General features: G+C 36.2%; 1 protein-coding gene across 1 annotated transcript; it reads left to right on the forward strand.

Annotated features, from left to right (window-relative positions):
- Positions 1 to 688: 688 nt before the first annotated feature.
- On the forward strand, positions 689 to 10,248 carry Smp_176590 (S09 family protease (S09 family); the record flags this gene model as incomplete). Its single annotated transcript, XM_018789840.1, has 6 exons — positions 689 to 736; positions 772 to 911; positions 2,397 to 2,470; positions 6,411 to 6,451; positions 7,723 to 7,854; positions 10,114 to 10,248. The coding sequence occupies 6 exons, from the start codon at positions 689 to 691 to the stop codon at positions 10,246 to 10,248; spliced, it is 570 nt and encodes a 189-aa protein (XP_018655243.1).
- Positions 10,249 to 10,830: the final 582 nt, after the last annotated feature.

The raw sequence follows: 10,830 nt of genomic DNA on the forward strand, positions 1-10,830 counted from the left end.
ACTCCTACATAAAAACAGATATAGGCCACCAACGTTTTGGTTTTTCAACGCTTTCCGTAAATACAACATTTTAGTATTTGATATGTAATTTGTAATAGGATGATTATGAATTTTCTTGTTATTTTAGCATTCCGGGAATCGACTTTTCAAAAGTCATTTCAACTGTTTATCCTAATCTTCTTATACTTTGGTAAGCTGTAACTAATTCCAGCGAGTATCGATTACAGAGATTATCATTCGAACTGATCATTGAAAATTACTATGTGGCGAACCATCCATGTTTGGTGGTCTTGTGTGCTTGGTCCATCTCTCCATAGTGTCCCACTAATTGCAACATTTCAAGTATTTCTATTTTTTTCATAATGATTTAGTCGATGGAATATAACCCCAATTTTTTGGAATCGGCGTCTAACTGCGCTATCAAAATGTTTCAAATAACGGTAGGGGTGATTAAGTGGACTGTTCTTTTTTGGAGTCCCTGGGCATTTAGAAATCGTATGCCTACTTATAACTAATATAATTATTACTTCATAGTGAAATTATATGATAATTTTTTTGAGTTCTCTAGATTAGTTGCTGTTACATTCACCATATATTTTTCGGCCCTTTTACTTAGAGGTTAGAGTGTTTGATTCGGTTAACGTTTGCAGGAACTGGAAGGTTTTGTAATCATACTTATCAGGAGTTTATGGCTTTGTTTTTGGAATCTAAGAAAACGATCAATGAGGAGACGGTGGTAATATATTTTAGTATCCTAAATAAGTGTTACAGAATAAACTAACGCTCTATACTTTTAGTTCTCCGTGGCCTGTTCATTTTGATGTCCGGCAGTTACCTAGTATCTCCTTAAAACCAAAAAAGACCACTCCTAAACGCATATCAGACGTACCCGCATTATTTATTCCTTTAATGTAAGTTCTTTACTTTTATTTCTAAATGTTTTGATGTTACTGATCTTGAAATTGTGTTGAAGCTCATGACTTTGAAACAGGCTTCTGCCTGTATTTTAGTCCACTTTACAACTTTGTTAAGTGCTACACAGAAAGTAAAAAAAATCATATGTTGATTAGACTTGAAATATTGGTTTAGAAGTTATGATATACATTATTAGAAGCAATATTTATCGTCTGAACCAAATCCTGTTGTTGTGTATTATTTGTGAATAAGCAGGTTAATGTGAAGTAAAATAAAATGACACCATTGATTCTATTAGTAGCATTTTGAATAATTTATTGTTTGTCGTACCAACGAAATCACATCCTTACAACTTTCTAGTTCTGATTATTTATGTATCATCGTTGCAGTGTTGCCAGGATTCTCCCGGTGTTTTTAGTCAGTCAGTCAGTCACAACGTGGAACTTCGTACGTACGTACATCAGTTCGAGTTGCCATACCACATTAGCACAGAGATGCAGTTGTCGATTCAAATCCCATAGTGGTAGAAGTAGTAAGAGTATAAGCATTATGTGAAAGATTAGGGTTTGAAGATGTTATTCAAGGAGTATAATACAGTGAAATAAATTTGGAAAGAAAAAAAGGATACGGACATGAAGAATTCAGAAGATTAGAATTTGGTAGAACACAAAGAGTGGATGCACCTTCGCCATTGCAAACGATTTTGAGCCGTGTCATTCAAGGTCTCTAACCATCGGTTGCTATCATCTCGCGAATCCCAACCAGGTAGTCTACACCTACCAACATGGCTCAGTCTATTTGTCAGTGACTTCATTGATTTGTGCTACGTTTTGGTCTGGCCACCCCTAGCTTTCTTCCAACCTACTCCTAGTATATGTTGGACATTGTCTGTTGGGTGTGTTGTGTATACTTGACGAACAAGGCTTCGTACTAAAGTATCTCCCGTGTTATCTTCGTTTTATTTCCTATCTAACTTAACCGATTTTCTATGATTGCCCTTTATCATTTAACAGACCATCTTGTTAGTATTACAGTATAGATATAAATCCATTTGCTCTAAGTTCTATATAGTATGTCGTCTATATATTTAGATAATGACTTATTTCTTAAATATGTCAGGAATGGTTGGAAATTTTAGGGATTTTGGACTAAATCTGATAGTAAGAGATTAGTACAGTTTTATTCTTTACTGGTTTTTATGTTTTGGTTTCGGTCGGTAAAACGTGTAGTATTGGCTTATATAAATTAATTCAATATTTTAGTATTTCCAGTTATTGGATGTCGACAAAATATAAGATTGGATGAAAAAATCTAGAACTTCCCAATTTTGATTACAATTTGAGTAATTATAATTTTAGTTACTGAGATTATATAAATCTAGTTTTTACGTATATTGTACTCTATATACTGAATGTCTAATTCCTGTAAAACTTTCAAATTTCGCCAATTGTCCATGTAAATTTCTGTTATGTTGTCTGTAGTTGGATTATAGCTCACACTATTGGTATTCGTATGACATATGTTGGATGTACATGGATTTTAAATTCTCTTACATGTAAGTCAGGTGTGACTGTTTCCAACTTTTTCCTTAGTGCTTCACTATTTCGATCATATTTTATTGCAATAGGATTGCACAAATGAATATCATAAAAAATATCACATACTATACTTTAATTTCGGTTACTAAAATTTTCTCCACTTCCTTAATCTTAGTTTATTTTACGAAATGTTTAGAAATTCTGTCGATAATCTGAAATGTCGCAGTGCATATTTTAACTCTTCAGGTGGCTAAGTTTATTGTATCTTTTCAATCTCAAAACTTACCTGTTTGCTGTGTTTATAATCAGGGAGACTCAAGTTGTCATTGAATGAAACTAATCAATTATATATCAGCACATTATTTTAGATTTATCCAAAAATCATTCAATTGTGATGTCATATATGTATCAATGAAATCTGTTTTTTCTGCTTTTACTTGTTGCCTTAATAATTGAAATAGTCGAATGGTACCGTGAGCAACTGCTTTCAGAGAGACTCATCGGTCCAGAGTGTGCCGTTGAAATAGTTCTTTTTAGTGAAAGATTGACAAACTCAAAGTCTTCTGAACTCTGAGTAACAATGGATGATATATTTACTATGGGATTCTTTCCCTCAGAATGTGGAGTTTTGCTTCCGAATCGGTCTGTGTCGGCACCTGCTCTTATCATAGGAAATGAAACTGTTGAGGGCGTTGATAACTTCACTAGTCTTTGAGGTTTTATCAAACATAATGTGTCTGTAGTTGATGAAAATACGGCATACACACAAAGTTTGTTCGGCTTTTGTCAACCTACGGAAGTTACAGTAGGGGTAGATTTATGTCTGCTTATCCAAGGACGAGTATACTAAGCAAGATTCCAGTGTTTTGCTTTGTAACAGTAAAGCGACTTATAAAAGTGGAAGACATGAGTAGGTTGCACTTGTTTTATTATAGTCGTTTTTGAAGTATTTCTTGTGTGCTTGACTACGTGATGAGCAATACTGAAGTTATGCTCTGGGTTATAAGTAGGACTAGTTAACCTTCATCGATACTGGTTGGGGGTTCATCTCTTGCATATAACCTCCCCTAGCCTATTCCGGCGCCAAAAATTTGCTGGCGTAGAAGCAGGTTAAAAGTCTAGAGGCTAAGAAACTATTACGTGGCGTCAGCCCATAAATTGATTAACCGTTAGCTTGTGCAGTATGGAGAGATATCAACTTTGTGTTTGTGGTTAACAATAATCTCTGTTTGGGGACCCTAGGTAGTCACAGAAGGAATATTAAGAATCGAAGGAGGGATTCGGTCTTGAATAAGAGGATCTTTAATGGTGTCAGAGGTTCGGGAATGGTTTTCGCTTGCTGGATATCCACTCTGTGGAAACTGAAAAAAGGCTGAATTTGTAATGGTTGTATCTACCTGGAGTTGTGAACGCAGACCCAAAGAACATTTGCTTGGGGCCGTTCACACACGGGATTTTTGTGTCAGGTTATCGATCTATTAGCCTTGTTCTTGAAGATGCTTGCTTCAGAAATTAGAAATCCACAGGGTAAGGTGACGTTTGGAATTTTTAGGGCCGGCCTTTTTAACCCTTCTTTTTTTTGTGAAAAGACAGCTTCGCTCCAGATTTTGGTTGTCTGAGAGAAACAACTTACTGCTGTCACGCTTCTGTACAGTTAACGGTACGACTTTTCCCTCAGATATTGAGGTAATGTGGGTTAAAAACCGTCAGAGTGGTACAGATGCGTCCATTCTTTGATTTCATTCGTTCATTTTGAACTATATTCTGTGTTCTGTTTGTCGCTAATATTAATACTATAATTATTTTGACTTTTTTGACGTCCGATTTGTTAGCTACCACTCTCTTTCTTGATATTAAGTGTGACAATTGAGGCTAATACATCTTTGTGCCATCTCATTCGTTGTTCAGGACCAACTTCTTTAGTGTTTGTTTCATTGATTATAACCTTTTCAAGCAAATATCTTTGATAACTAAGTAATTGCTGATTGCTATCTAGCACCAGTTCTTTCTTCCATTTTTGTTGCTTTTGTTACGTATTAGTGTTCACGCTATTGGTGTGATTTTAATTTTCTTATCTTTCCTCAAAGGAGATAGATATCATAATTGGGTATGCCCTATGGTTACATCAGAAATACTGTAATTGACATCATAACTGCTGGTACTTCAACCAGCTGTACTATTTCTTCAAGCTACATTACGATTTAAAACATTTTCATGCTAACAGCAACTGCTTTTATCTCTGCCACTTGAACAGGCTCTTTTCTACATGGCTAGATTTTATGGAGTAAGCATTCCAGCTACCATTGCCAGGATGAGTTGTCATGACACATAAGCCCAATCACTAAGTCTACTTAGTAGCTAGTAATTATTTGACCAGTTTGGGCTCAAGTTTTATTCAGCTGTTTTCATTTCAACTCTAGTATTACTCAATGGAATTTATCTCTATCGTACTATGAAATAGTGATATTTGTTAATAAGACGATCTTTATCGAATACTTGTCTATCAGCTGACTCATTATCATAGTTTTATAGATATAGTTTTTAAAACATAACAGTAAATATCTGAAGACTTTTATTGGCTTTGTCTTGGTTTTTGTTTAACTTTACGATGTGTGACAGTGAGTAAAATAGGATCGGTCACTGAGAGTGGACAAGCAGTCACTTAACCTACTGTTATAATTGTTTGCTAATAAACGACCCAGCTACTCCTATTGCTTAGTATTCTTATACAATAACGCTCGACAAGACCCCAAAATCAGAACACGTTGAACAGGAACGAAATTGTATTCAAAATAACAATGGCAAATGAGCAGCAATCACTGGTTTGAATAACGTTCATATATTTATAGTATATACATAAGAAGCTTCTAGAGTCTTCTCCAAGCAACGACTAGAGCTGATTGGATAATAATTAGCCAATCAGCGTTTTCTTATTTATTTATTTAAACACATAAATATTGATACAAGGAAGCACCAGATAAATATGGGCCTCACAAATCTCATTCGACTTGTGTGAGGGCTGTGATACTGCCCAGGTGCCCAGACTGAAGCAGGTGGTTTTCTTAGGGGGCCACACCCGGAGCCTTTGACCTAAAGGTCTAGTCCACAAGGCAGTGGAGCATCGTAAGGAGATGCAGTCCCATGGTAGCCAATGACCAACAGTTGGTTCATGCGCCATTCGTTCCTTCAGGATACTGGAGCCCATGTGCACCTTTGGTTTGGAATGAGGGTTTTCTAACTCCCCTAGGTGGATCCTCCACATCCACCAACCCGGTTAAAGCGCCGGACATTTGCTTTTCGTCCTCTCACTTTTGTGAACAACACCCCCGCCACGAGAAGGCAGTGAGCAGGACTTCCCTGGCAGAGGTTATATATTCGCGTGGCCATATGAGAGCATTTCGAGAGGGAGAGCAGACTCTCCCCACTCTCGGCCGTACCAGGGCATTTGGGGACCAATCAGCGTGCAGCAACACCATCATGCATGAAACATGCTTTAATCCAATCTTTGTCCCGCTAACACCTACTGACTTAAATATGTAGTTTCCTTTCCTCTCATTGATTTCTCCTCCGGACCTACCGACTGTTACTGCTTGTAACTGTGTTGAATAAAGTATTATCTAGTGTTATTATGGTTCTCTATTCTTAGTTGTGAATCCTTGATCTAATATAGCGTGACTAGTCTTATCGTATTAACGTATTATCGTAGTATCTCCGAGAGAGATGAAAGTGTTTTAAACCATCCCTTGTATCACTTGTATTTTTGTCGTAAGTTAGCATTCAGGTCGATGATAAATTATTGTTATGTTCCTTATCAGCGTAAATGTCTTCAATTACTTTGGCTTTTGAGAAATGATGTGTATTTACTATAATAATAAATAATAATAATAAAACGATAATCTTTTTAATAATATGTTATCTATTAGACATATACCTTTCTTTTATACTTTTTAAAAACAGTTAAAGCTCGATTAGATGCTCGAAGTAGATTGCAAATGAAGGTAAATATTTTATTTTAGTGGCAGCATTCCTTTTACCATTTATTCAACCTGCTTCTGGTTACTTTTGTTTATTACCGTCAACATGAGCTTTCATGATAATTACAGTTTTCGGAAACCTGAATACTTTTAAATATTTTCTATAAATTAAGTTATTTCATTTGCCGATACTGTTTTTATGGGTCTAGTCAGTTTAACAAACTGAAGTGAATGAGACCTCAGGTGGGTAAAACCAATTTATTGTTTAACAGGAAATCACTCAGTAGCTTAGTAAAATATTTATTTATTTAAACACACAAACAATGGTACAAGGAGGCACCAAATAGATATGCACCACATCAATCATTCGACTTGTGTAAGGGCTATGTTATTGCCCGGGTGCCCAGACCAAAGCAGGTGGTTTTCTTAAGAGCCTTTGACCTAAAGGTCTAATCCACAAGGCAGTGGAGCAACGTTAGGAGATGCAGTCCCATGGTAGCCGGTGATCAACTATTGGTTCATACGCTATTTGTTCCCTCAGGATACTGGAACCCATGTGCACCACTGATTTGAAATCAGGGTTTTCCGACTCCCCTAGTTGAGTCCTCCGTGTCCACCAACCCGTTGCAAGCGCCGAACTTTCACTTTTCGTGTTGTCAATTTCGTAAAGAACACCGGCGCCACGAGAAGGCAGTGAGTAGGACTTTCGTGACAGTGATTGTATACGCGTGGCCATGTGAGAGCATTTCGAGGGTGGAAGCTAATTCTCCCCACTCTTGACCCTACCAGGGCATACATTAAATACATCGTTTTCACATCTTCTTTGCGTTATCCCTTACACACTCCATTATTCCTCTAATTCTGTTCTTATTTGGATTGCTCCCAGATTTCCTTCCTGTTATCTTCATTCCAATCTTTAGCTGCCAGACATTCCAATACCGATTGGTGTTACATACTACTTATATCTGTCAGCGTAAGTAGCATACATTACAGAACCGAAAAGATTTAGGTAATGAACCTGATGATTGTTTATAGTACCGATTTCTAACTCCTAACTAGACAGCTCTTAAAGGATAGAACTACCATCCAACTGTTTATTTCATATATATATATATATACCTGGTTTTCAACTAGTTACAAACAATCAAATCCATTCTGATCTTATTGAGTTACTATAGAGTATATACCATATGGATGAGTATGTGTTGTATTTACTTTACATATCTCTTCATCATTTGCTGTAATATTTCTTTTAAAAATAGTTCATTTGTTCACATTTTCAAAATATTTACTAGTATAATATTCAAAGAATTGGATTATTAACTAGAGAAGGGGAATTTGTTGAAGCATTTTATGCTGATCGTCGAATCAAGTCAGGTTCAAAATCTATTTCTCTGGAACAAGATGATTTGAATGGAGAGATTTTAGTAAGATAATTGTTACTATTTGTTTAGTTCTATAAAGTTTTAGTCAACTTTAGTTGTCTTATTTTAGCATACCTTTAGCTCAAAATCTTTATATTATGACCGAATACTAATTTTTCTACGTTTCGACCATAGAATTTCAATCTTACGACAGTAAATTGTGGAAATAAGAATCATAACCGGTTCCTAAGTAAAGTAAACGGGTTTTCAGTTAAATCGTGTCGCATATTCAAGAGAATTTCCTAGTGATATACGTCGTCTGTCCGATAAATATGCGACGAATCAGCATCAAATTTCTGACAAAACTGAGATATTTCTCTTATGAAATTCACGAAATGTTTAGTGATGCTTACAAAATAACCTGCTGAAGTAAGCAAAGTTTTTCAAGTTAACCGAGCTTTTTAGCTAACGTTGTGATTATTGGATGTCCCGAATGACTATGGATTCCAAGTTCACTGTTCGGACTACTGATGACCTGGATTTTGAAAAATTGTCTGTATAGACAGTTCTAGCGAACCATTTGTGATTGACGAATTTATTTGCAAAGCTTGAGATAACGAAGTAGCTGAAGAGCCTGACTTCTGAGGATTTCCAGAGATATTTTCAACAATGAAAATGAAGCACTGTATTGCCACAAATGGGTTTTATTTTGAAGGTTGATCAAATTTATGTACCTTAATGTTCGTAAAGTTTTTGTAACCTTATTTCGTGTATTTATTACGCTGACTTCTTATTTTATACAGGATACGTACATTAACTTTGTCAATCTTCGATAATTAAATATTAAAAAGATTATCAATGAGATATATCTTGACACTCAGAGCAAAGGCTCCGGTTGATTGAAGTTAGATATGTTCACTATTGGATGCTGGCTCAGCGGTCTACAGGTTAGGCTTTCGAATGCAAGATCGAAGACACTGGGTCCGATTCCCGCGTGCAACGTCGCTGATGGAGACTGCTGAGGAGCCTCCTACCAGGACAAAACGGTCGTCCAGTGCTTCCAGATCATTAATGATCGTCTAACTTAGATCCGTTCGTGATTTGAGTAAAATCCAACAATGTCCACCACTTCGTGCCGACAGTTTTATATATTCGGCTTTAAGCCATGCAGTTTGTGTGGGGGATAAGGATATTACTCGGCTGTAGGTAAAAGGGAGTTTGCGGACGATAATAACAAGTGTTAACGTGTAATCAAATCTACTTCATTTGTATAATGTAGTTGGAGAAAACTACTGTGGTATTCAGTATATTTCACCACTGGTAATTTGATGACAAAATAGGAGAGTTTTTAGCTCTTACGGCTTTGAAACATTGTTTTGTTCTCATGGTCATCGGAATGTGAAAGTCGTAGGTTATTTTTGTTTAAGAAATAGTTCTCACGTATTTGAAGATACTAATATGTTATCTAATTGTACTTAAAATTTATTTATTTATTTATTTGGATACATAAACATTATTACAAGGGGACACCAAATATGTATGCGCCACACAATAACAATGAAGCCAGTAGCAGTTATCATTGATTTTTGTGAGGGATGTGTTACTGCCCGGGTGCCCAGACCAAAGCAGGTGGTTTTCTTAAGAGCCTTTGACCTAAAGGTCTAATCCACAAGGCAGTGGAGCAACGTTAGGAGATGCAGTCCCATGGTAGCCGGTGATCAACTATTGGTTCATACGCTATTTGTTCCCTCAGGATACTGGAACCCATGTGCACCACTGATTTGAAATCAGGGTTTTTCGACTCCCCTAGTTGAGTCCTCCGTGTCCACCAACCCGTTGCAAGCGCCGAACTTTCACTTTTCGTGTTGTCAATTTCGTAAAGAACACCCTCGATCGTACCAGGGCATCTGGGGTCAATTGTACTTAAAAAAATTTAAATCTTTAGTTTCTCATGAACTTTTTTCACCTTTTCATATTATGTACGAATTTCAGGTACCATGGTTTCGGTCCACTTCGTGAACCTTCTGACTAGATAATTTAGCGTAATGTTACTGAAGCGTGATATCATTGAAATAGTTTCCCCCGGTTATTTTAATAAAAAGAATTGCAAGAATTTCTAGATGCTTTAGATTATACTTCAGATCCTTTATGTTTCTTGCCCTGAATTTACATATGATTTAGAATCAATCTACTGATTACTAAGGATATTGATGGTGTTTTCGAAAATGTTCTGTTATAAGGTCGTTTTGATGGAACATAATAAGCTCCTCAAACCTATTATTTCAATTGATCGGCTTTAGTCTGGAGTTTTACTTTTTGTAGGTACTCTGTTGTGAAGGTAATGGTGGATATCCTGAGATTGGAACTCCCTGGGTCCCACTTGGACGAGGTTATTCAGTTTTAGGATGGAATCATCCTGGTTTCGGAGAAAGCACGGTAATATTTCATTTGTTTTGATATTTATTTTTAAATTTTGGTATGAATCAGGTGATCACAATGTATATCTAATTGGCTGAAATGCCAAGATCACTATTTGCATATCCCCGACTCAAAGATAAACTGAAGTAAAAGATTGTACAGTTTACAAACCTTGTCATTTTATTCACTCCTAACTTACATCTGTGTTCTTTCAATATTCTATTACAGTTAGCTGACTAAATAAAGTATTATCTTCCTCGTTAATTAAAAGTAATTTGATCGTACATTCGTAATATTTTCCAATATTCTAACGTGATATGATTTTATTGATTAGTTGTTTAGGTCGGCTCAATTTAGAAGTGGTTTTTACCGCGAGCAAACATGGATCGGAAATCAGTGGTTGTTACGTGTAATAATCCAGTTTCTGTTGCACGTTGTTTGCTCGTTGATCCGTTTTGAGTATTCTGTGCTCTGGTTACTAGGTGTTCATGATTTGACTGACTAATTCGTCTTTCATATATAGGACTCGAAGGCAATTCACTTGCCAAATTTGAGCAATAATTAAAGTCTTTGGTAATTAACACTGTATTAGTCATGTTTTTCCATCCATGTTGGTCATGT

The sequence above is a fragment of the Schistosoma mansoni genome, chromosome W (genome assembly GCF_000237925.1).
Source record: "Schistosoma mansoni strain Puerto Rico chromosome W, complete genome".
In the NCBI taxonomy this organism is placed as follows: Eukaryota; Metazoa; Platyhelminthes; class Trematoda; order Strigeidida; family Schistosomatidae; genus Schistosoma; species Schistosoma mansoni.